General features: G+C 47.5%; 1 protein-coding gene across 2 annotated transcripts in view; it reads right to left on the reverse strand.

The window, feature by feature from the left end:
* Window positions 1-1,170: 1,170 nt before the first annotated feature.
* LOC119440420 (uncharacterized) overlaps window positions 1,171-26,398 on the reverse strand; it is a 243,622-nt gene continuing 218,394 nt past the window's right edge. For both annotated transcript variants that reach the window (XM_049661650.1, XM_049661651.1), the window contains exons 3-4: window positions 10,265-10,858; window positions 1,171-6,152 (exon numbers count right to left, since the gene is read on the reverse strand). In XM_049661650.1, the coding sequence (XP_049517607.1) occupies window positions 10,491-10,858 (368 nt within the window). In that variant the 3' untranslated portion in view covers window positions 1,171-6,152; window positions 10,265-10,490. The remainder of the gene's footprint in view (window positions 6,153-10,264; window positions 10,859-26,398) is intronic.

Below are 26,398 nucleotides of genomic sequence, written 5' to 3' on the forward strand. Positions count from 1 at the left end.
ATCAGCCCCTGCTTCCTTGAGCAGAGACGGTGAGAAAGCAAAGTGATTTTTTTTTTCTTGCCATAAAATGTTTGCCGATCTTTTCTTGTCTGCGAATGCCGTGCTCCTTCGTAAAATTAAAGTGTACGCATGGTTTAGAAATATTAGTATATAGTGAAGCGGTTTGTTGCAAATAGAGCACTTTGTTTTAACCCTTTCGGACAATCATTGGCCGCTCTCGCTTGACACCTTGGCGTCCATGTATGTCTTATGCGAATAATTACCGTGGGACGCACACGCAGGGTAGGAGGGGGGTATAGACGGAGGTACGTAATCCCCGACAGATTAAAACAATAAACTAATTAGTAAACAAGTAATGCAAATTAAGACAATAATCGCTAATTTGGCCAAACACGAACTGGTAAATATGCGCCGAAATGATACAATGTTGCGTTCTTTTAGGTTCAAGGCCGCAAAGCTGCTCTGGAAAGCGACCGCGAGACACCGCAGCGCCAAAAAGAGTGGAAATGCAATCGTGGCTGACGCCGGCGGGCATGGCTTGTTCGCAGCAACGAAGAAAAGGCTTCCTTCGACCTCCCCCTCGAACTCCTCCAACCGGCGCGTACAACGCTAAACGCGCGCGATGCGGCAACCGCGCGAGCTTCGTTCCCTTTTTTCCCTTCGCAGTGGCGCTCTTCGGGCCGATACCGAGTAAGTCTCGAGCGAGATGCGGACTGCTGCTGCTCGGCGCTGCCAGCGAGGCGCGCTCGCACAATCGTTCCCTCTGCGCGCGGCGCTCGCTTTTGTGAAGGCGGTTCGCAGCCGAACGTTGGGCGGCCCCGTTTAGGGAGGGGGTCGCAGTCGCTTCCTCCGCGCCGAACCGGGTTTACTGTCGTGCAGCGGGATTTGCTTGATAATAGGAGCATCCACTCGCCTTCCCTTTACCTCATTCACTCTCCCCGTATCTCCCTACTTCTCCCCACTTTTTTTTTCTCCATCTTACTTTACCCGCTCCACGAGTAAGCACGTGGCCGTCCGCCTACTATACGATCGAGTCATTCCCTCCTCTCTCGATTTTGTCTGTTCCTTCTATACCTTTTTTCCCCCTTTTTTTCTTTCTGCTCCAATTCGCCTGCCTCCCTTTGTGCGCGCCGTCTCGGGCCTATGCGGCGCCGCACAATCGCCCCCCCCCCCCCCCCCCCTCTCTCTTTTGATTTCGTCTCGCTCGTCGCTCAGCCAACGTTGCCCACCCTCCACCTCCCGCCTGCTCCCCTTAGCGTCCACCGGGCTCTTCTTTTTCCTGTGGCCACGCAATGCTGCGAGTCCTAGCAAGCTAGCTTCCTTCGTTCTCTGTAGAGCAGACAGGCGCCTTTGCCGCCTCGGGAAAAAAAAAAAAAAGAGGTTTGTGGGAGCAGGGAGGCGCTGCTGCCTTTGGCTGGGGCCACCGCGGCGAGCGCGCTGACGTTAACGCCACGGTGACCAATAGCGACGGACAGTGACAAATGGCCGGCACCCCTAGCGCTCGTGAAGCGGCCGGCAGCGCGGTCAGTCAGTCGGAGCCGACGCAGTCGCGAGGCAGAAAGAAAAAAAAGAAGGAAGGAAGGAACGGCAATGGGCGAGAAGTCCGTTCGTCGGAAGAAGCTTCGTTTTCTGCCTCATGCCCGCACTCGCCCACCCGTTGCCGCTTCCATGCATGGCCACTTCCTTTCGTTTGCGCCGCGGTGCAGTGACAGTTATTGTGACACGTCCGAGAAAACGCCTGCCCCTCTGGCAGCCTCCGCCTGGTTGCGCGCGGTGCAGGAAATCTTGGCGGTTTATTTGTGTGTGCGGGTGTGTGTGTGTGTGTGGGGGGGGGGGGGGGCGCTATGTAAGCGTCGCTTAGTCCCCTCTCGCTCCTGTGTCTCGCACCTGCGGCTGCTATAATGTGTAAAGAAACGCGCCACTGTCGGTCGTGTTTTGGTTCCTGCAAGGGGCATAGTGTATTCGTGTTTGAAGGATAGCGCGAATATCTACGCATGATGAAATAAAGACACACAACGACCAGACAAAGTGCTGTCCGGTCGCTCTGTTATTTATTTTGTCCCGTGTAGGTTTTCGCGCTACGATTCAAACACGAATCGTAGCGCGACATCGTAGTTCGTAACACGAACTTGCCACGTTTATTATTCTCCTTGCTTTTCCATTCGTGGCTGTACTGCATGACGATACCACTTCATGCCTGACTCTCATTATAAGGTGTAGGAAATATTGGTACCGGTTTTACAGAGTGTGCTGGAGACGTTTAGTACGTCGATATCTTAATTTTACTGAAATGGTCAAGTTGTACGACTTTTACGCTGCTCTGCAAGGACTCGCTTTCCTAACGCACCTTTCCAAGCTCTCCACCTTTTCTTTATCTTTTTTTCCTACTTCACTCGAGACTGCCGAATTTATGTGATAACGTGTCGTTATACCGTGCTTTCACTGATCGGCGCCATGATACGAGGATTGAGGTAGACTTGTCGGCCGGGGATCTTGAGGAAGCGAAACCTTCTCCTTGCCAGCCACTGCTGTTCCGGAAATCAGTCTTGCCTACGGATCACACAGAAATGCATAACGCAAGCAGACGCTTTCCAATGGTCTCTCTCAAAGCATGAGCCGGAGCGCTCCTAAAGCCGAACATTTCGCGTGCTTTTTTTTTTCTCATCACAAAGTGTCTGTTAATGTAATCCTCTGTGTCAGCGCTTCAAGCTGAGATCAAGACGCTTGAGGGCCGCGGGTTTACGTACCGTCCTTTTTCGTCTTTGTAAAGTTTGCTTCTCCACGTTGCATCACTGTCCAGTCTATTGCGCTTTTAGCAATAATTAACGTGGTACTAAAAGCTGACCGCGTGATTTAAACCCGGTCGTGGTGCCACAGCGAGAACGGCCTGTACGTTTGCTATGTCGTAAAACACGCAAGCCGTGCACCAGCTGCTCCTGGAGGTTGGCTGCGCCGTTTGCATGAAGACATACGAGAAAACTTGCTCACTCGGCTCTGCGCGTACGAGCTACATTGAAATTTGAAGTGCAGCAAAATGTTCATATCGTAGACCAGTCATGAATGATCTAAATATATGCCGTATTTTGTGTGTCTTAACAACCGTAGTTAGCATTTCAGTCAACAGCACTGCTTCGAGGTATTGAAAAGACGAGGAAGTGCCCAAAAATGGACATACGTACATGGCAGCTGGACTGCAGTGTCTTTTGCGCGCACCATACCCCTAACCAATAACGACCTTTAGGTTCGGTTGGCTCGGATATGAACACAAGGGCCAAAAACAATGATTGCATTTGTAACGTGTTATAACGCTGTAAACGTCGCTAGTGTTGGTTCTTACTGGCTTGCTGGAACCAGAATCTTACTGAATCAATATTTCTCGTCATATATAGTGTATAAACGTTATGAGAACCAAGCGTTACATTTACTGCACTATAAGCGGATATTCACTGTATGCAGTGTTACTATGCAGAAGTTTGACTGTATTTTCTGCAGCGAGCTGGTTAGATGAGACACCTCGGTGCTTTTAACCGGAAGTTAAAATAGTCCTTACGATGGCGCCCGTTAAAAACGGCCAGGATATACAACTTCACCGTTTTGTTCATAACTGCCTGGCAATGTCCGAGCGCGCTCGTTCTCATCTCCCTTGCTGTCTCGATTGGCTACAGCCAGCTTTTACAACGTGGTCTTGCGTACGATCGGTCTTTTGAATTCGGATCTAAGTTACGATGGTACGGTTTTCCTTTGACGATCTGGAGTCGTCGTGTAGCTTACGCTGCGAATGGAACTTGTGATAACTTTACGGACAAAGCAAACATGCCTTGCGGCCAAGTGTGGTCGCACAAGCACCTGTGTGTGCCGAGTCGAGAATCAGCTAGTAGTGAGGGAGTGTGCCACCAGGCGGCGTCGCGCGCGTGGCTGGCCGAAGCTTCGCTTTGTGTGTGTGCGCGTGTGTATGTGTGCCCAACTGCGCGGTCACATATGCCTGCGTGTCGGCCGTGTAGCGCAATGCAAAAAAGAAAGAGAAAAAATATTGGCAAGAGTTGACCTAGCTTTGGAATTCGTCGGTGTTTTCTGCTGCTATAGCCTGCTCCCGTCTTTGCGCTGAGAGCACACGTACGTATACATATACACCATATACATGTACAGATATATATATCGTATAAGCTGTCTCTCTCTCACTCTCCCGATAACCGGGAGGTCGGTGGGGGGATGGGAAACACAAGAGTCTTGAGCCCTTAAGCGGAGGCGGCGCTGCCGTCTCGCACACGTGCAAATTGTTTTTTTTTTTTCCTCTTCCTCTTTCGGATGTGTTGTAGTGGCGGGCTCTCTGTCTCTGTACACTAGGATCATAGTCTCCTTTCCGCACTGTGTGTGTGTCTGTGTCTGTTCTTTTTTTTTCTTTTTGGCGATGTTGCTCTCTCTTTGTTGGCGTCGTACGGTGGCTGAGTGGAGGCACACGGGTTGTCTTCGTCGTCTTCTGTTTTGATGCGGCGGCAGCGTCGGCACTGCTACTTGTCCTCGCGGGTCTCCGGCACAACGTTTTGTTTCTTTTCTTTCTCTCTCGTTTTCTTTTCTTTCACGGCGGTGTGTTCGCACGGCGCGCTTTTGTGTTGTTGGCGTCGTCGCGAAGGAAGCACTGGGATTGGCCCACCTCGAAACCTAGACGACGAAGGACTAGTAACAAGAAACGAAATGTTCCACGAAGGGTGGTATCCTCCGTCGTTGTATAGCAGAAGCCTTCTTCTCATTTTTGTTTTTTTTTTAAGTTTTTTTTTCCCTCTTTCCTGTTTGGTGTGTGCTGTCTACGTCGACGTGTTCTTGGTTTTGTGCGTGTCCTGTTAAATGCCTCCGTTTGTCTGTATATGGGAGTGTTATGCCTTCGAAAGGCTGAATTATTCGGCCTCTTGCCGTAATATGTCCTGTTTTATTCCTATTCCGCGCGTTCGCACCAGACGCCAGAGAACCCCATCGAAAAGTCAACCGTATCTATATACCTGGGCACGCTTGGGAACATTCTATTTTTTGTTTCTCTCATCTTCATCCGAATGATACCGCTTGAAAGCACGCAGCTCTTCTGGGCACTTGTGATACTCAGATGGGACAGCAAACTTAACCTCAGCCAACTATTAGGCGGAAACGTTTCGCTTGCCACGCGAATTTTTTTTTAGACATAGACCTTGCCACTTACTTTCAACGACTGTTCCTTTGTTGCTCACGTGTGGGTTCATTGCATTGCTTGGTGCAAAAACAACAGATCAATTCTTCGGCGAGAATCGCAAGCAAATTCTGGCACGCTTATATAGTTGTGAACTGATACTTTTTTATTTAGATGTAGAAACAAACGATCCAAACGAATGTCGCACGCGTTTATCTAGCTTTAGGGACGCGAATGGCAACAAAAACGACAGTTATGACAGACTGTCCGGTATGCCTCAGCGCATCGAAAGTACGTGGTAGCGAATGCATATAGGCTGTATTGAAAAGTTGACTGCTTTTAAATTTAATAGACGGCCAGGGAAATTCCGCTGTGGGGCCGGATTACCGCACATTACAACATCTGCAACCGAGATAGCTCCGGTTAATGTTGGGAAAAGACGGGGATTACAAGGTGAAGTTTCATCATCATGCGAATACTCCTTTCTCGCCAACTCCTAGTCTCTGGAAGAGGCAATCAGAGCACCAAGTATCAGAGCCTTAGGTCGTCAGGCAGCAGATCGACAACTGGAGCTCTCGCTCTCGTTTCGGACGTGCGTGAGTTGTTAATACGAGGTCCCATCGCACCAGAGGCCGATTGTCAAACACCGTCTAACCGCGGAACACTCACGCAGGGACGGGGTTCTCTTTGCGTCTGGCTTTCCGAGTTTTGTTTTCTTCGTGTCCGTTAGTGTGTGCGAGTTTGTGTGTGCGTGGTGCGCTTGAGGTTGCGTGCCGGAAACCCGGAGAGGCTGTCGCGCACCGCTTTCCGTGGTGTGGGGGATGGCGGTGTGCCGTGGTGGCGGACTCGTTGTTGCTGTTGCTCGGTGAATGGGGACGTCGTCCACCGTGGCCGAGCCACCACTTCCACCGCCGCTGCCGTTGCTGCCCTCGAGGGAATCCTGAGGCGGCGCTGGGGCTGGGCTGCGCTGGTCTTTCTTGCGTTGCACGCGAAGACCCTGCATCGGGAGACGGAGAAAAAAAAAAAGCATTTGCAATAGCTTTGAAGGGAACAGCGCTAAAGACGGGGCAAGCGAGTGGAAAATACGCGCGCATAGAGCGCTGTGTTTTCTTCGACGAAAACGTAACCAGCTAGCTCATATTCAGACTTTCGTTGGCGATAGGCTAATTGCACGCCGAATTTCACAACCTCACCGCTGGCGCAAAGGCTGCCGGTCGTAGTAGTCCCTATCGGGCTGAAGGGCTATAATATACTGCCGAACCCGGATAAATCGAATCTGAAGGGGATCACAAAAAAGCTCGATATATAGGTAATTCTATATATAAAAAAATTATACCAACATTTTCAAGGTGACTTTACTGCTGTTTCGAAACCATATGTCACCTTGAAGAAGGCAAGTCCACTTGTCGAAACGTTGGCTGCTGCTCTCACCTTGTTCTCGTGTTACTCATAGTCTTGAATCGCCATCTCCCACATGCCCCTTGTTTTCCCTGGATTACTGCTGTTTGTTATACACAATAATTCGTTATATATGGGTTCGATATATACGGGTTCGACTGTAGTAAGAAGCGTGTTTTTTTATTATTGAAATGAAAATAAAAAGGAAGATGTAGTCACCCTGTAATGGTGACGGCTACTCCTTTTCGCATGTTGTGCTTGCGCCAACGTGAAATCACTTAACCTTCGACATATATATATATATATATATATATATATATATATATATATATATATATATATATATATATATGCGAGACGAGGGGCTAAATTTTTTAGAAATCATGACCATATAAAGCCACCAGACTATGAAGCCAAGGAAAGCATCAGGAAAATTACCCTGATGCTTTCCTTGGCTATATACAGGGTGTTTCAGCGAACACTTTAAAAAATTCTTAAAGGCTGCCTGTGGTAGATAGCACAATTCTAGTTCTTGAGCTGGTCTACTCGAAGAGGCGGACATTACTTGCACAAGAAATTGCAATGCATAATAGAAATATAACAGAAATTCACTAATTAAGTTTTTAACTAATCACCTGATGGCCCATATTGCAATTTACCATTTGTAGCCGTGGAGTTCGCAAGGCGGATCCACTTGGAACGAATTCTCGGGATGACACCAGTTTCGAGATATTATTTCCCGAACTTTGCGGAGATATGCATTGGCATTCCAGTTAATTTTGTGCTTCAATGCATAAAGCGACGTTTTGTTCATAACCTGACTGGAACGCCAATGCATTTCTCCGCAATGTTCGGGAATTAATATCTCCAAACTGGTGTCATCCCGAGAATTCTAAGCGGATCCGCCTTGCGAACTCCACGGCTAAAATTTGTAAATTGCAATATAGGCCATAAGGTAATTAGTTAAAAACTGAATTAGTGAATTTCTGCTAATTATTCGATTATGCATGACAATTTTTTGAGCAAGTAACGTCCGCCTCTTCGAGTAGACCAGCTCATTAACTAGTATTGGGCTATCTGCCACAGGCAACCTTAAACAAATTTTGAAAGTGTTCGCTGAAACACCCTGTATATATTACAACATTAAACGGGGTTCAGGAGACCAACATACCAACCTGCCCCTAAAATTAACTGGACAAATTACCCGTGGCATTATCCTCGGTTTTCTGCTCAACGTTGCCTTGAACCCAAGTACAACGGGGAAGCGGCGATAACTGTATATATTGTCATAGCGAGGACAAGGCCGCTGCACAAGCGCTCCGAACGTGGTGAAATCAGTACATTGGGCGGCGTTGTCGTGCACGTAGTGCGAAGCGTGACTTGCAGATAGAGAGGAAGTAAAGAACAACATAGCAGCACGTGCCAGGTTAATCGCGCCGTTCCAGGTCCCTCTTGAGCCAGGCATCCCGGAGTGCAGTAATTCGGAATAATGTACAATTTCGCCTTGTTGTAGAATTTCGCCACGTTGGCGTTTTGAGTCAATCAAATCTGGCGACATAGATGACGAATTCGACAGTGTATGGAAGAATTTGACAGCGTCTAGAATACAGCACATTCGTTTTGACTGTGTGCGGCCACGCCTTTCCAAGACGCGTGCTGTGAACTACAAGAAAGGCGTGAATGCTTCATGGCCGAAAACTTCGGAACAATGAAAGTCAGTTGAATAACACGGGACGACCACATTTTGTGGTCAGCTTTCTGATCATGATCGAAGCTACACCATGTGCCCCAGGTCGCAATCTTGTTAAGGCCTGGCGTCAGCTTAAGGACAGGAAAACTGGGCTATAGCTTGTGTAATTTCACTTCGAATTACAACATCGCGAAGCTACGAGACGCTCGGAGAGAAGCAAATGGGAGTGAACGCTCAACTCGATTACCTGGCTCGATTACCTGGCTGAATAGAAAACCGCATAATGCCGAGCCCCAGTGCAGCCTGAGAGTCACTTCGTAGCTGAACTTAAAACGAAGACGGTTTTGAATATACCTCCTTGAATCTTCGTACTGTATCGCTCGCTCTTGGGACAAACAACGCAGTAGTATTTAAGCGCTCGTAGCAGCGTAAATTTGCATTAGTGGCCTCCAGACTAGCTTTTTCCCGAATAGGTATCTGCGCAACACTTCATGTCTAGTAGCTTTTACTTTTTTGTCTAGTAATGTAGAGGAAAACGCAGAAGTTGTACCAATTTAAATTCTAATAAGATGTGTGCCCTTAGTCTGAGCGACTACACATTTAATTGATGAGTCAGGTGTACTTCTCTCGAGTGAGTGAGTGAGTGAAATAACTTTATTGAGGTCCAGAGAAGACGCAGGGGACACCCCGCGCCACCCGGCTAGTCCCACGTAGGGACCGGCAAGCCGAGCTTGACGGCCCGATCGCGGGCACTCTGGACGTATTCTTTTTAAGAATGCTCCGGAATTCCTGTCTTGGTCCTGTGTGCAACGGCAACCTAAGACTATAAATTGAGCCAGAAGTGCTTTGCGTTAAGCTGAATATTGCTCCTATAGTGCCCTCGCCAGACAAAATGCAAACTGCTGTGCTAGTCTACCTTCAGCAGTATGCGAAAGGTACTTTCGTATATTATTATGGTGTGCGTGATAACCTTAATCTCGTTAATCTCGGTGAGAGTCCTGCAGTCCAGCGTATCACTTTTGTCCTAGTTACGTGTTAGAACGGAATAGTTGTGCCTTCGCTCTATTCAGATAGGATAGGCTTATCGTTGTAGAATTTCGGCGTGAGGTCACGCACTACCCTTATCTCCCTTGCTTCTACTATTATTTAGCCCGTTCCAGCTATGTTTACGGAGAGATACTTTGGAACTCCTCAAGTATTCTATAGAGCAGGCCAAGTTCGACTCTGGTTTTTCAATAACATTTAGGATGATACACGGTGTTGAAGGCCTGGCCATATCGTAAAACTGTCCCATAATGTCATCGTAAGGCGTCCCAACTCGCGAAAACCCGCTACAGGCATACGAAGGCACCAGAATAACTTTATTTTTCGGACAAAATAAGACATTAAAGCCTGGAACATGTTCACTACAGACCTATGATGAAAGCTGTGAAACGTTACAATGACACCTCGTGTACCTCTCGAGTAATGCTCCATCATATCGTCCATGCATGTTGTCACATAACTGCCGACACTGGCGTAATTTACGTTCACAGAAACACCCTTCGCTTTCGTCAGAGCAAGAGGTCGCTCCGGGCTTCTTTCTGAGGCGAGCAAGCATTATTCACAGCCGCGGAAGTTCGGCTTAAGCTGACGGACGCTGGCTTAACTAAATAACGGTCCGTGTTGAGCGTTTTTCTTTTCTTTTTTTGCGTGGGTTCGGCGGGAAACCCACCAAGCACTTTCATATTGTTCGGCATATCCGAACATTCTGTTTAACCGGGTTGGTCTTAAGAGGAGTATACTACGAGAATTAGTATAAAAAAAGAAAAAAAAAAACTTAAGTTCTTAGCTCGCCCTTTTTCTTTCGCTGTCCACTGATGTGGAACCGTGGCTATCATTTGGCTCAAGTAAGGTATCATGGCCGTATTTTCCTACACGAAGCTCAGTCAGTCAATAGCTTGACGAAGGACAAACACCGCGATGACCTTAGCAGAACCACACTCTCGCAGACAAGGAAGCAAAGGGACTTTCGCACGCACCTCGTGTCCCGGAGAGGGCCCTCCCGGCAGCAGTGGCAGCCGCCGACGCCTCGTCGGTGTTGGTGGCGGCGCGCATCTCACCGGCACGGCGGCCGGCGTCCTACGCCAGGAGGGTCAGCGGCTGCGGCGGTCGGATGGCGGCGGCAGCTGTGGCGTCGTCGCCGCTCTGGCAGTCGTCGTCTGCTGGCACGGAGGAGGAAGAGGAGGAGGAAGGCGGCAGCCGGTGCTATGAGCAGAGTGTTCTGTGCCGGCCGCGGGTCCGGCCCGCCGCCCACCACACTGTCACCAGCGTCACCACCGCGGTCACCAAGAGCGCACAGCACGGGTGCTGCGTCCGCCCCCCACCACTGGCCCCACCAACACCACCAACACCAACACCGTCGGCGGCAGCTACCGACCCCGTGGGGCCGGAGGCCACCGTCGTGGTCGAGACTGAAGAAGAGTCCAAGGCTGTGGCGAAATGGTCGCCGTAACCGTCCGGGCTGCACGGCCGGTCGTCCATGAACGACACGTTCACGTGGCACGGCTCGTAGCAGTCCCCCGGCGGCCCGTACGACGAGTTGCTGATTGACGGTAGGTCCGGGATGTTGGGGTCTGCGCACGGAGGAAAAAGGGGAGGAGGTTTCGTCAGAAACGTTCCCGCACCAGATATGGTCATTGCGCTAAATGGAAAGGTATGTGATAAACTTTTTAAAGCGCAAACAAGAGACAAGGCACAAAAGGAAGGTCAAACACTGGAAATGAAAAGGTATGGTTCATATGATTACAATCATATGAACCATATGATCATCATCGTGCTGATCAGCATCGTAACCAGCAGCACAACGAATAAAATCGATTGCTGATATGAAAACCAGCCCTTCCGACGGTCTCGTTAACCGAACGTTTCCGTGCGCTAGTACTTGGATCATTATAAACTTCTATAGGAAGTCAGCACCCAGGCGTTCCTTTTCTTCACAATGCATGTAGGATGTCTTCGAATAGTACCTGTTGAAATAGAGCACACAGAATGCAATTTTTTTCAACTGATCTCTGTTAGAAGTTGTTGCCAGAGGTGGAAGGTTCGATGCTGTCGGTACATTAGGGCACTGCCCTGCGGACTGCGCGCGGGTGTTCGCTCGTTATTCCGCCCCTGATCTTCTTCCCTTTCCACTGGCGGCGGGACGGGTGGTCACTTTGCTGTCGCTACACTTGCAAGGCCCAGTGGACCTCTGTTCATTGAACCTCTGTTCGCGGAAATTGTGCTCTCGTTTCTCAGTTCCAGCACGGCGCTGTCACGAGAGAGAGCGTAGAGGAGACCTCTCCGGGGCATCCTCTCGTCTGACGGCTCCTTTTGGTAATAGTTCGGACTTGAGCTCGTCTACGGTGTTTTCCACCTAGGCCAGGGCGTGCCTCGCGTTCCTCCTTCCCGAACGCTACGCCGAAAAGCGGTGCCTAGAGCTCGTAATGTGGTCCTATAATACAGTGGTCCTACTACACCGTGAATCACTCATCGGAGCCTAAAGCTATAAACAGGCGTTGCTCTACGATATCGAGACCCAGCCTTTTGGCCACCGAGAGTGTACGAGCAGTTTATAAGTATGCGCCTTTGGTGCGCGGGTCTTAACGTGCGCCCGGGAAATGCGTCTGCGCAGTGTCATAAGTTGTGGGAGGTTTGAGTGCAAATCAACCTCTCATTCGTTAACTTGGACACTACTGGGTTTCTTGCGCGACTTTGGCTTACGCGGCGTTGGCTTACGTGGCCAAACGGCATCTCTAAGCTCGAACCCGCAGTGGTCGGTTCTCCTGTGAGTAGCGTAGCCATCATAATTTCTCAAGTTTCAATATTTTTTTTTGATTGCTAGAAACTTCAAGAGGAGACAGAGACTAAAGGCAAATGTGTGCCTGACAAGAGGCCCACGATTGAGGCTATTTTAAAAGTGCTAGCCATTGCGCAAATAGTTTACCGTCTGTCTATTTTCCCCGCTCTTATTCGAAACTGGCGCACAAAAGAGTGCCATACACGCCGCCTACGTTATGTTTGAAGCTGTCGTGACTCGAAGCAGCTCACTACGATTGCCTACAGGGCTGAGAAGTCAAATCCGTAGTCCCTAACTCGTACCGAGGGAGGTGATCTGTCGTCGACAGATGCACTTCTGCGTTTTTGTACACTTGTGTGTGTGATGCGCAGACAGTGTGTGAATCCGTTGGCTCATGGAACTGAAACGCGGTCCCGAAAAACCGTCATCAAGAGAGAGTCATACGAGGGTGTCGTAAAGACTCAAAGAAGCCCGCGCAAGAGAAAATACCAGTATAGATGGATGCAGGCACACGAACGTAGGGACAACGTGGGTGAAAAGTGGAAATACATGTTCAGAGGTTGGAAGTGGCGACAGAACTGGCTTATTGTAATTTACAATATGCCTATAGCACAGCTACGTAAAGACACACTTAATCCGTCAGAAACAGTTTAATTAAAGTCCCACGGCGTGCTCGCGACGTTATTACTGCTGTCGGTTACTGTATACGCCTCGGTTCGTGTAGGAGCTCAGAAGCGCAGTAAATTGTGGCGCTTCCCACGCGAGGCCGTTTTAGTTTCGTCAAGCTAACCGCTTTAACAGGGCGAAGTCAGGCGTGTTAAATATAACGAGCCAGTGGGGGGGGGGTGAAGCTCCGCTCGGAGCCTGATATAACCCCCCCGTCTTCAACGCGAGCCTCCAAAGACACTGAATAGAAGGCACAACGCGTAGGAGCCGTGCATGGAAACCCTTTTCCCAGTGACTCGAGACTCGATCAGCAGAGATCGAGGACCGGGGCTCGGCTGTTATATAGCGTTGCAGCCGCCGCCTCGTCCTTGTACCCTCCAGTCTTTACCTTTGCCCGAGGTGTGATTAATGGAGAGGCGGGACGCAGCAAGAGTAGAGGGGAGGAGGGTCGCCGGCTCTGCGGAGGCTCGGAAAGAAAAGACGACGACGAGGTTGCCTCGCTCCACTAGCTCTATCGCGCGCGCACGCGCGTCAGTCGCCGCTCCCCCCCTCTATATACACGGTGTATTTATATCGCCGCTGCGCCGGCAGAAGAGCGATCTATATACACAGTGCGCGCGCGCGCCCTCTCTGCGAACACACGCACGGACACACGTAAGGAAGAAAGGCAAGAGCAACAACCGCGCGCGCACACATAAAAAAAGTACGAATAGGCACGACGGGCAGCGAGGATAGAGAGAGAAGAAGAAGTAGAAAAGGAAGAAAAGGAAGAGATAAAAAGGAGGATGAAGAGAAGATGCCCGAAGAAGAAGAGATCGCTCCGTAGTGGTGGTGGCGGTGGTACCGCGGACGAGGCGGGCGGTCAGGGGGAAAAGAAAGAGGTATAAGGCGCAGAGGTTGTCGAAACAACCTAGCGGATCAACGAGCCCCCTCTTCCTCGTCTTCCCCACCTTTACTCGTGCCTTTTTTTTTTTTTTGCCCCCTCCGTCGCTTCCCGCACGAAAGGGATCGCTGCCGGCCGCGACGGCAAACCAATGCCGCGTCGAAGAACAGGGCTGCACCTCCGACGAGAGCAGAGCTAAGGGGTATCGTGTCGTTCTCTTGCTTCGTCTGGCCGTGTGCACGTCTGTGTGTGCGCGCGCGTGCAGAGACTACGCCGGGCTGCTCTCTCCTTTATTTTCCGCGGGCTTCTGTGTGCCTTTACTGCGCTCTCTCATATGACTCTCTCTTTCGCGCGCGTTTTCGTTGTTTCCTTACTTTGTTTTGGTTTCTTCTTTTGCTTGTTTCTTTCATTCGTACGCAGTCGTATAATAAGAACGTGTGCGAGGAGAGTGTTTGGCGGTGGCCTGATTAGATCGGTACGGTCGCCCAGCGGCTGTGTGGGCTGTTTCGACGAGGAGCACGGTTACGGGGCTTCAAGCATCAGTTTCACCACCGTGCTCTTCCGAAAGAATTGATTTTTTTTCCAGCTCTCGCTTGCTTATTTTGACGCGATTCCGGTTTTGGAACCTTAAATGCTTGCACGAAAACCATTACTACTTGTGATACAGACATTTTTCTAGCGTGTGTACGTTTAAAAAAAAAAAAAATGGTGGGCAGGCCATGCATAGTCGACTTTTGGACGAAGCAATTACGGCCTTTCTCAGAGACATAAGTTTTTCACTCTTGATATGCAGATATGAAGAGGAGAAAAAAAGAAATTAAGATCGCTTGCCACGCGTAATTTACCTGTAGCTGGTTTCTAAGAATGGTGCATTGCAAAATGTACGCTTTGGAGCCTGTATTCGGCCACTGTCATATATGCAGGCCGAACTAGAAACAAAAGAACGCGGTTGCCAATCTTTCCCCAGCTCGTTCGCGTCTGTATTTATGCCGATAATAAATCACGAGGGCTTCCTGACAGATGCAGACCTTCTCGGTGTCTTCATTCTTCCGCGCGTGCGTGCGTGCGTATCAATCAATCAATCAATCAATCAATCAATCAATCAATCAATCAATCAATCAATCAATCAATCAATCAATCAATCAATCACGTGCTCTGAAGAAAGCCCGTGAAATGGGGGAAAAAAGACGTCACTGCACGCCTGTGCGTCTGGATAGCAGCGCTCTCAATCTCGTTTCAAAAGAGCGAAATGCGCATACCTGCCGGAAGCTGACCAGCGTGTTTTCATCAGTGTTCGGTGGTCGCCTGTGACTTATCATTTATAACTGCGGCTGATTTTAATCTCCACAACGACGTTGCAGACGTAAGCTTGACGCTGTGGCAGATCGCTTTCTCTCTTTCGCAATTGGCATGCGCGGGCTTCGTTCTTTCCGAACTCGATTGAGAGCGCTGCAATCCAGACGCGCAAGGGCGCAGTGCCGTATTTTTTTTTGTATTTCGTGGTCTTTCTTTTAGAACGCAGGAAAAAGAACCGCGTAAAAGGTAACTTCACGGAATCGACTTTATTTGTTGTTTATGAGCGCGTTATGCAACGTTTCGAATGTGACTTATGCCCTCAAACGAATATTTAAAATTTTTGCTGAATAAACCTAACTAATAAGCTTACTAATCGCACTACAAAAATAGTTTGAGTGACTACAAAAATTATGTGACATTACATGCGTTATACTTGTTAGGCCCGCTTTTCTGGTATTTGACGCTGTCGCAGCAATGTCTGTCTCCGTGCTTTGTTGTCAACGTCGTACCACACAAAGACGAAGCTGAGCGACAATTCATGGCTGCCTTGCAAATTTTGTGATGAACGCTTCGTGTGAGTTGCTCCCGTGGATGCTATGACTTCGATTCCCATGGTAACATGGCGGCTTCGGCTTCGCTTTCGGTGCACTATGCTCACTTCAATAGCTTCATAACTTATATTGCTTGAAGCAGCTGGAACACCAGCTACATAAGCTACTTCAGCGTTGGTCGTTTACAGTTGCCGCAGTGTTGACAAACTGCGAACGCGAGAGCTGCTAACGCGGGAGTTGCTAACGCGGGAGTTGCTAACTGCGGGAGTTGCTAACGCGAGCTCTCGCGAGCTCTCGCGTTAGCAGAACAGCCTCTAGGTTATCATCGATTGGCTTCCGCCACATCGGCGTCCTCTCTGTGTGCGGCAGTCCCTCTTTGAAGTCTCGTTTAATGCCTCAGAAGCAAAAACGATGCGGGAGCAGAGCTGGGTTTGTGTGCTTTGGTTGTCAAATTAGATTGAAAAATGAATACATGTATACGTTGAAAACGAGAAGCTTTTTCGTAGCTTTTTAGCTCAATGCTGTTGCGAAAGGCAGAATAACGATTGAAGAAAAGTTGCGCAGAAGCCCAGAGATACTACGAATGTTTCGTAGGCTGGGTACTTTGATTCTTCGTAGGCTGGTAAACGAAAGACTTCATTAACTGCGATTCAAGAATAGCCTATCCAGCTAGCTTACTCACAGATTTATCTCGTAACATTGACGACGTATGGCGAACAGGGATAAATGTAACGGGAAATGTCCGAGGTCATTCTATCTAGCTTCGCCGACTACGTAGCAGCATCGCACGAAAAAAATTGTACAGAAACTATCGACGATGATTGTCAATGTCGTCGATGTCGATCACGAATGTCGATCACGAATAGCTGAACGCTTCCAGAAAGCTCCCAAGCGTATATTCGTAGAAAACAGAACCGTCAGAAAACAGAGCCGTTAACAAGCACATATGAAGAGGTAGTAGAAGTGCCTCTACAAAAAAGCCGGCACATCCCACGCCCTGTGGGAATCGATGTTATGCGAAGCAGTGTGCGGGGAGCTTACCATGTAAGTTAACGAAACTACCATAAGAACACCAAGACGTAGGCCGCTGTTTCATGACCTACATGGCACGCATGTCATGAAATTCATGCCACGAATCCTCAGGAGTCCCTTTAGCTACGCCTAAGAGACCTTAAGGCGAAATCCCTAGTGATGCTCATGACTATGACTTCGACCATGAACATTTAGCCTTTTCCGTCACTTAGTAACACATCCGAACCCATTCCATTGGTTTTTGAGTGTTAGTCTTTTTTCTCTGAGTCATTGGCATTTTTGCTGAGTCATGGTCACGACTATGGCTTCTACTACTATCCTTTAGTGTTTCCTTTACTTAGTAGCCACGGGCGAACCCAATAAATTTCAGTGGTTTTTGAGTGTTAACCTTTTTTTGCTGAGTCATTGTCATCTTTGTTGAGTCATGTTCATGACTATGGCTTCTACCTATCATCCTTTCGTCTTTCCTTCACTTAGTACCCACGTCAGAACTCATTTCAGTGGTTTAGAGTGTTACAATTTTCTCGCTGGGTCATTGTCAATTTAGGCGTTTGTTTCATGACCTACATGACACGCATGTCATGAAGTTCATGTCACGACCTATCATTTATGTTCACCTGCCGCGGTGGCTCAGTCAGATAAGGCGTTGTGCTGCTGAGCACGAGGTCGCGGGATCGAATCCCAGCCGTGGCGGCCGCATTTCGATGGAGGCAAAATGCAAAAACGCCCGTGTGCTTGCGTTGTAGTGCACGTTAAAGAACCCCAGGTGGTGAAAATTAATCCGGAGCCCTCCTCTACGGCGTGCCTCTTAATCAGAACTGGTTTTGGCACGTAAAACTCCAGAAAGAAGAAGAAGAAGAAGATGATTTATGTTCGTCATACACTGTTGTCACGCTATGCCAATTTTGGTACCTACCAAGTTAACGAAACGACCATGAGAACACCAAGACGTAGGCAGCTGTTTCATGACCTACATAACACACATTTCATTATATTCATGTAATAATCTATCATTTATGTTCGTCATACACTCTAGTCATACTATGCCAATTTTGGCAAATACCAAGTTAACGAAACGACCATGAGAGCACCAAGACGTAGGCGGCTAGATAGATAGATAGATAGATAGATAGATAGATAGATAGATAGATAGATAGATAGATAGATAGATACTGACAAAGTGGCAGATGTTCGCCAAGAAATGCTTCGCATTTAATAAGCCGATTTGTCGTATACGGGTGTTGTCTGCAGAAGCGTGAGCGCCGGCGTGGAAGGCGACTGCGATCCTCCTCTCCCACACAATCCACATGGGGAGAGGGCGGAGGAGGAGGTAGAGGAGGGCTGTCTATACTGAGCGCTCGACCTCATCATGTAAACGTTCAGATGCGCCACAGCGCTCGCGAAACCGCACGTGCGTCTCAACGAGCAATAACAGTTGGCTTTCGGTGACGAAAGCGCCCCGAAACTTGTTTGCGCGAGAGCACGTGCCCTTTGCATCGGCGGTGAAAGCCCGACCACCGCCAACAACTTACCACAAAAATGGACGGAAGAGTCAAAGAAAGCTATTCGCCTTAGAATTCGAGGCCTATGCAATCTCCCGAGGAAAGGACTACACAAAAAAAAAAGAAAAAAAAAAAAAACGCCGACAGCTTGAAGCAAACATCCTATACCTCGCAAAAATCTGTAAGTGCAGTCCAATGCTTCTTGGGACTTTCCAATTTTACTAGACAGTCTTCAATGGTAGTACTGATATCTACGCTGGATTTCACTCACTGTATACATCCAAAGTTTCAATTCGATGTGTCTACTCCCCCGCCGGCGACAATTGCTTGCAATTAAATTTACGAAAATAATTTCTGGTGATGCCCTTTAGAGATGTTAACGAAGTTTACGATCATTCGCGCGTGCCAGTGCAGCCTCCTCTGCGCTTTCAAGGTTCCTTGCAACCTCCAGAGTTTCTTGCAATTTTATTTAATTGCAGAAGTCGGGATCTTACCAGATACACTATAAAAGACTCGCGAGCAACTACATATGATGTACTCATTAACTGCAAAGTTTAATTCGGCTGCCTCAATCTTCCTGCCTGTGCGGAGGCTTCGAAAGGCGCCCGTGAACAAACACTGAAGACCAGAGGGACGGATTGCCGACGCGCACCTGACGCTATAATATAACGAAATAACACCAAGGAGTGAAACGCACGAAACGATCGAAATCGATGGCACTCCATGCTCGGACAATATCTGTGCGCCGTTCGTTTCACCCTTTGCACTTCTTTAGCGTTTGTAAAGTGCTAGACAAAATACTATCTAACATACAAGACTAAACACACTAAAGTGACCGGTCAGGCGGAAGCACTTCGCTTTGAGTGTTAAATGGTCTATAGTTCAAGTTCGGTCAGTCAGGCTAAATTACCGTTTTTCCCCGCCGAGTAAATCATCGGCCGCACCGCTACGGCACTGCCTTCGAGGCCTCCCGAGATCTTGTGATTGCGACGACACTTGGACGCACACACACGTGCGCACGTACACACGCATGTACTTGCCGGGGAATATGGAGGAAGGCCGGCGTGGGCAATCGTCACCAGGTCGGCGGCCGCGAGGAACAACGCCAAGGCAAACAAGAGAGCCTCGTCCGGCGATCCCGACAATCTTTCGCGTCGCCGCTCAGGCGACGTCGAGACCCCGCCGAGCAGACAGGGCGAAGAGAATCGTGGAAATGGGAGGGAAGCGAAAACAAGGTGGGACCCAGGGTAATAGCAGAGGAAATGGAGATCGCCGGAAGGACCGCCGAGGTGTGTGTGTGTGTTTGATCGAGGCTATCGAGAAAACAAAGGACGGATCGCGGGCGTTGGCAGTGACAGCGGGGTCGGACATGTTCGCCAAAGGAAGACACACAAAGGAAACGAAGTGGGGAAAGGAGAAAGAGAATGGCGGGACACTTCGCTGAAGGACTTTTTCGTGCAGAACCACCCGTCGCATCACAGGGCGTTGTCGAGTTCTGACTTCTTTTTTCTTTTTGTACTGTTGATTGTGTCCCGAACTTCTGAGCCATTTTGTGTGCGCTAAGAAGAAAACAGACCTCGTGATGCTGCTTAATTGTGGGGCCTTGCTGACTTCAAAACCGCATCGGGTGTGGAGTGCGATATTTTTAAATGCGAAGCATTTCTTGGCGAACATTTGCCACTTTGACACTATCTATCTATCTATCTATCTATCTATCTATCTATCTATCTATCTATCTATCTATCTATCTATCTATCTATCTATCTATCTATCTATCTATCTATCTATCTATCTATCTATCTATCTATCTATCTATCTATCTATCTATCTATCTATCTATCTATCTATCTATCTATCTATCTATCTATCTATCTATCTATCTATCTATCTATCTATCTATCCGCCTACGTCTTGGTGCTCTCATTGTCATATCGTTAACTTGGTATTTACCAAAAAGTGGCACAGTATGACAAGAGTGTATGACGAACATAAATGATAGGTCATGACATGAATTTCATGACGTGCGTGTCATGTAGGTCATAAAGCAGCCGCTTAAAGTGACAGTGACCCAGCGAAAAAACATTAACACTCAAAAACCACTGAAATGGGTTCGGACGTGGGTGTCATGTAGGTGTCATGTGTGTCACGTATAGGTCATGAAACAGCCGCCTCCGTCTTAATGCTCTCGCGGTCGTTTCGTTAACTTGGTAGCCTCCTCGCGCACTGCTTTGCATAACATCGATTCCCACATGGCGTGGTTTCTGCCGGCTTTTTATTGCGATAGCAATTATATGGACACTTCAACCGGATTTCTGCCGTCGTCGTCGCCGTCGCCGTGAGGTTCCGTATAGATAAAATCTTCGCCGCGCCCCGTATGCCCGAGCGGAAGCGTGCGGGGACGCGCGCTATCACGGAGAGCGAACGCGCCCAATCTCCCACGGGCAAGCAAGGAAGCTGGAAGCCAGCGCCGGAGGGAGCGGGGGGGAGGGGGGGGGGGGGGCGCACTTCTACTCTGCCAACAACCGCGCTCGTCGCTCGCCCGCACCGTCTCTTATCTCCACACGGCTCTGACCTTTGTATGCGCTGTGCATTCGCCGCTCAGTTTCCGTTGAAGCGATAGACCGCACGTACCTCGCCCGCTGCGGCGTATGCGCTTGCTGCCAGCGTTTTGACAGTCGTTGTCTGCAGTCATTCAGTGTGATCTATTCATGTTTGTTTGTGCGCGCTCACACCACGCTTGTTCATTCAGTTAGTAATAGTCGGGCCCCATTTTCCAACGCACGCTACACATGCAATGCTGCCCAGATCGGCAGTGCAGCGCTACAGGTGTTTCCCTTCGCACGCGCTGCCCACGGGCAGCGCTTCTCATCAACACCACCGTTTCACACGCGCCTTGTCGTGGTCATCGAGTCTCTCTTTATGTCGGTCTACTTACGCCGCAGCACACCTGCTTACTTAATCAGCTCATGTTTACTACAATTCATATTGCTACCAAAGCCGCTCACCTTACTTCGTATGACATTGCTGTGTTGCTATCGCATTCATTGCTTCGCCCTTAGGGCGAAACTGTGACATTTTTTAATTATTATTATTTTGTTTTGTCGAATGCCTTAACTGGATCATAGAGTTTCGTACTAATATTTCTTGAAGGCAGTCTCTTGCAGCGCAACGTCTGCTTGGAAAAATGGCTGAGGAATACAAACGAAAATAGATGGACTGCGAAGTCAACAGTTAGTTCTGTAGAAACAATGTTGGCTCATAGTGAAGAAAAAATTAAGACACTAACTTAAAGGATAGCGGCGGATAAAAGGGAGTTAAACGTAAAGTCAGAGATGTAGAAGCGTTATTCTAAATAGACGCAATGGAAAGGAAGCATGCTATGAAACCATCTCGACCAGCAGAAAATGAGATCAAAATTGAAATGTTTAACAATAATTCAAAGGACAGTGCCCTACTGTTCGAATCAAGATTAGGGCGTCTGAAAATGCAGAGTTACGGGAGAAAATCTTCAGATCAAGATGATTTGTGATAGCGTGTAGACAATTCTCAAGAACCCTAGCAGTGCGCCTTTTTCAAAGCTTACTTGTCACATCGTAGCACATTCATGTGCTACACGCGATTCCCATCGCTGTTGAATGACTGCAGTGCTACACTTTCTATAGTAGTAATCTTAGTATCCAACTACTATTGTGTCCGCACTGTAATTAACCCTCTCGCCTTTCCCTTTGACTTTCTCTCTGCTACAATGTACCTCGTACACCACGGAATGCCCTCCTTCTTATCTGATACGCCGGTTCTTTTCACGCGTTGATAGCGGTAAACGCACCCACGTCGCTGAAGGTCGCGGGTGAGACGCAGCACTGCCTAATGTAGATATCGCCGTAAAAAAGGTCCTACTAACTAATTTCATAAGAAGAAGACCAACAAAAAAAAACAAACAAAAAAACCTCAGACACACACACACACACACACACACACACACACACACACCACACACGCACACGCACACACACACACACACACACACGCACACGCACGCACACACACACACACACACACACACACACACACACACACACACACACACACACACACACACACACACACACACACACACACACACACACACACACACACACACACAGCCGTTTACTCCCTCGCTAAGCACCGTAAAAATTATAATTGAGAGTTTTAAATAGTCCGCCCAACTGTTCCAAAACGTTCCGTGTTTACCTTTGATAAGGAGATGCAAACAGAAAAAAGTGAGAGGGAGAGTCGAGTTTCATTTTGAAGCTGCACGTACTCTATGTGCGCTAAATGTTGCAACGAAAGCCGCCCGTGGGGGCACTCAAACAACTAAGCGACGCGCTAAGGCAACGCATAAGCGTTAAGTGCTCGAGGCCGTTAGCAAGTGAAGTGTTTATTGCTCCTTTTTTTGTTCACCTTGAGCTGAGAAGGTAATACCAGACATTGCATAAAGGAAGTGCGCAAAACTAGAAACGCCACGATCTTGATATTGATACGCTTTTTTCTTTCGTTTATTGTAGTAACTGAAACCACGAAAGCTTGCAGGTAGAGCTGTCAAAAAGAGGAAAACAGATGGAAACGTGGGGAGGTAGCAGAACAAGAAGAGAAACGTATGAAGAAGGGCTAAGATCCATCGTGGTGGGTAGCAGGGAGTGTTTCAGTGGTTTGAAATACATAAAGCCAAAAAGCAACGAAAAAAAAGGTTTCAGGGCAGTGGAGTGGACATAATAACCATTTCTCCTTTTCGGAAGGCATTGATAGCAGTGACAGACGTCAGTGAGTGTGCGATAATCACTGATCAAATAATTATTATCTAAGGCTTTCTAGCTAATTTATGGGTCATTTGCAATATGGGTCTTGCTTTGAGGGCGGAATCGCGACCTGTAATCGCATGGGGCATGTAAATTTAGTAGACTTCCTGAGACCAGCATCAGTTTCGAGATGATGTTCCCCAAAACTTTCTCTCTAGTGTTTCACTATGCTTTATCACTCATTGCACCAAGGAGATTATTTAGGAACGTGTAAACTCAAAAGACAATGCATTTCTCCGCAGCGTAGGAAGGAACTGTATTCAATACCGCAACTTCAACATGTACAATAAGGTGTTTTGCAAAACATCAATTCGTAATCAGAATATTCGCCTAATCAGCGATTACTATTTACTGAGGCCCCCGCTTCTACCAATGCAATGTCGAAATCAAGCGTTATTGCTCACCGTGCTGCAGTAAAAAAAAAAAAGTTTAGCTTTTCTAGATTGAATCACATACGGTGTGAACGTTAAATATTAATGCAAATTCCACAGTTTTAACTGCTGTAAATATGACGCAATGCTTTGACGCAGTTGCAGTGACGAACATTAGGGATGGACGTCTAAAGTCAGAGACTGTTTGCTCAGCAACGTGAAGTTAGCTTCCTGATAAATCTGCCTCATTCTTTCTACAGCGTCGACTCCTAATGGCAGCGCTGCCTTCTTATGCCAGTATCTGGTAGTAGCCTTTACTTAGTGCCGATGTGGAGAGATTATTGTCACTGTTCGCGCTTCGAAGAACAACGCCCGACTATCAAGCGCGCCCTGAGCAGAGTGGACGATTGGCCTTTTACCGAATCAAAGGTCTTTGGGAACCTGGCTTCACAGCTAATCAGCCCAGAAAGCCGCACGAGCTAGTTTACAGTACCTGAAACAGATAGACTTCAGCGCCTGGTTACTGACACGCTGCGCCTTGCCAGGGTCTTTTGCCTTGTTTGCGGCGGGTAATTGAGCTCTTCTCTACCCGCCGCGGTGGCTCAGTCAGCTAAGGCGTTGCGCTGCTGAGCACGAGATCGGGGGATCGAATCCCGGCCGCGGCTGCCGCATTTTGATAGAGGGGAAATGCAAAAATGCCCGTGTACTTGCAGTGTAGTGCATGTTAAAGAACCCCAGGTGGTCGAAATTCATCCGGAGCGCTCCACTACGGCGTGCCTCATAATCAGAACTGGTTCTGGCACGTAAAACCCCAGAAAGAATAAGAGCTATTCTCCCTCTCTTTCTTTCTGATTCACTCCCTTCCCATGTTTAGGTTGGCAAACAGGACCGTCTTTTCTACCTGCCTCCCTGTAAAGCGTGTTTTGCCTGTTAGACAGTATTGTACTGCAACAAAGCTAACTTGAAAATTTAAGGAGAAATGTTTTTACGGGTGAGAAATGTTCGTCACGTAAAAACATTTCTCAACAACAGACGAAAAGTGCTAGCTGTAGCGTGAGAGGTTCATGTGATTGCTTTCGCACCTTCGAAGCAGAATTTGTCTTAAATAACTCCTAGTTTTCCTGTGGTCCGAAACGTATTTAGGTGAGAATTTTTCCTGCATAAATGTCGCACTTGTTTGCTTCCTCTGACGAAACAAGGTAAGACTATAAAGGCATAATTCCGAGCAAATTATACTCCATAGACTGTGTATCTTTTTTTTTACCCGACCTCCAGTAGACACTTGCAACAAAAACCTTACACAGACAGAGTGAACTATGATAACCATAGGCAATGAGGTTCAAATAGGCGTGATTTATAGCGCTCATTTTTTTTCGAGTGCTCGTAGACCGATGGGGTGAACTGGAACTTATAAAAGAAACTTTAGGAAGAGCCAGCAACAAGCCACTTCCCACGGAAGCCTCACTTTGTGGTCATGAACATCTCATCTAGTGTGTTTGTGCATTATTACTCGCGTGACGTCATACACCAGGCCACGTATTCGCAAATAAAGTTCTTATGCATGAACTGCCCATAAAAAAACATACGCCATCCAATCCTGATGCTGGGCATATCATTAACGAGGGTGGCCGGACAACGGCGAAAAGCACTTACGAACAAGAAGCTTTGCGAATTCGACCCCTGATTTCTGAAATGATCTATGAACAGGAAGGAGTGTTTCAAATTTGTGTTTGCAGGTGGAGTCATTAAGTGTGCCGATATTTACGTCCTAGCCTAGCATTAAAGTAAGACTATTTTAAAATCAGTAAGCCGCTTCCAATACACATTCTAGATAGACAAATGTTTTTGCACTTCCGTCACGCTAACGATGCACAACAGCAAGCGTATATCGTCGTTGTCATGTGAAAGCAGGACATTCATCAAGCCATTCATATATATATATATATATATATCGTTTCAATCATTACGCAACTTTAATCCTGTCTCTGTTAGCATTATCAAGCCCAGAGTAAAAGCAAAAGTATCAAAAAGGACAATCAGTAAGTTTTTCTTGTACAAGCAGGCGATAACACTCGTGTGAAAACACTCGCATATCTATATTTTCCCGGCAATATACAAGTTATTTATACGCTCAGGTTGAACAGTCATAAGTGCGGTGTTCACGTAATTGTTATACACAGTCGTCTCAAAATCACGATCAGTTCGTACGAGTTTTCATCTTTGAATGCAAATGTGCCTCAGTACTTTGTCCATAAGAACTTCTAATCCCAAGCCATTCTTGTTTTTTAGTTGTACCGATAATTACCTTACCAGTGGACGAAAGCTTTGATTATGTTGTAACTGATTGGGTTAGTGAAGGTGCAAAGATCGAACATCGGTTGCCCTCTAATCTTTTTTTTTTTTTTTGACTTCGGAGGAAAGTCTCAATTGGCTAGGCTTCTGAAATTTATTGCTGTGGGCCTAACCCGAGAACTACTTTCAATATTTTACTTTACGACATACATCAACATCCTCAGGCATTGCACGTTCACTTAAAAGAGTTCGAACGGTGCAAAAAATTTTTCCCAGATTGCCACTTTGTTCCCCCTTTATCCCTTTATTTCAACCTTAGTGTTTGTTGAATGCTGTTTGTTGAATTTATGTTTTAATTAAATTATTTGCTTTGTTTCTGTTTTTTTTCAAGTGCGGTATTTAACCGTGGAGCTTCAATGCTCGCTTTGAAGATTTGACAAAGAGTTTAAAAAGGAAGTGAAAGTATTCAAGAGTAAAATAAACGCGATCTTGAAAAAAAAAAAAACGATTCGGTGCCTGCAGAAAAGCTGCACGCACCGAATGCATTTATGCAGGAAAAATTACCACCTGAATACGTTTTGGACCGCAGGAAAACTAGGAGTTATTTAAGACAAATTCTGCTTTGAAGGTGCAAAAGCAATCACATGAACCTCTCACGCTACAGCTAGCACTTTTCGCGTGTTGCTGAGAAATGCTTCGTTAGCTCTTGGTTCTCTTCACTTAATGTTTTCTTTTCAGTTACAGCTTTTCTGCACGCACCGAATTGTTTTTTTCCAAGATCGCGTTTATTTTGCTCTTGAATCCTTTCACTTCCTTTTTAAACTCTTTGTGAAATCTTCAAAGCGAGCATTCAAGCTCCACGGTCAAAGATCGCACTTGAAAAAAAAAAAAAAAACAGCAACAA

This window comes from Dermacentor silvarum, chromosome 2, assembly GCF_013339745.2.
Source record: "Dermacentor silvarum isolate Dsil-2018 chromosome 2, BIME_Dsil_1.4, whole genome shotgun sequence".
Classification (NCBI taxonomy): domain Eukaryota; kingdom Metazoa; phylum Arthropoda; class Arachnida; order Ixodida; family Ixodidae; genus Dermacentor; species Dermacentor silvarum.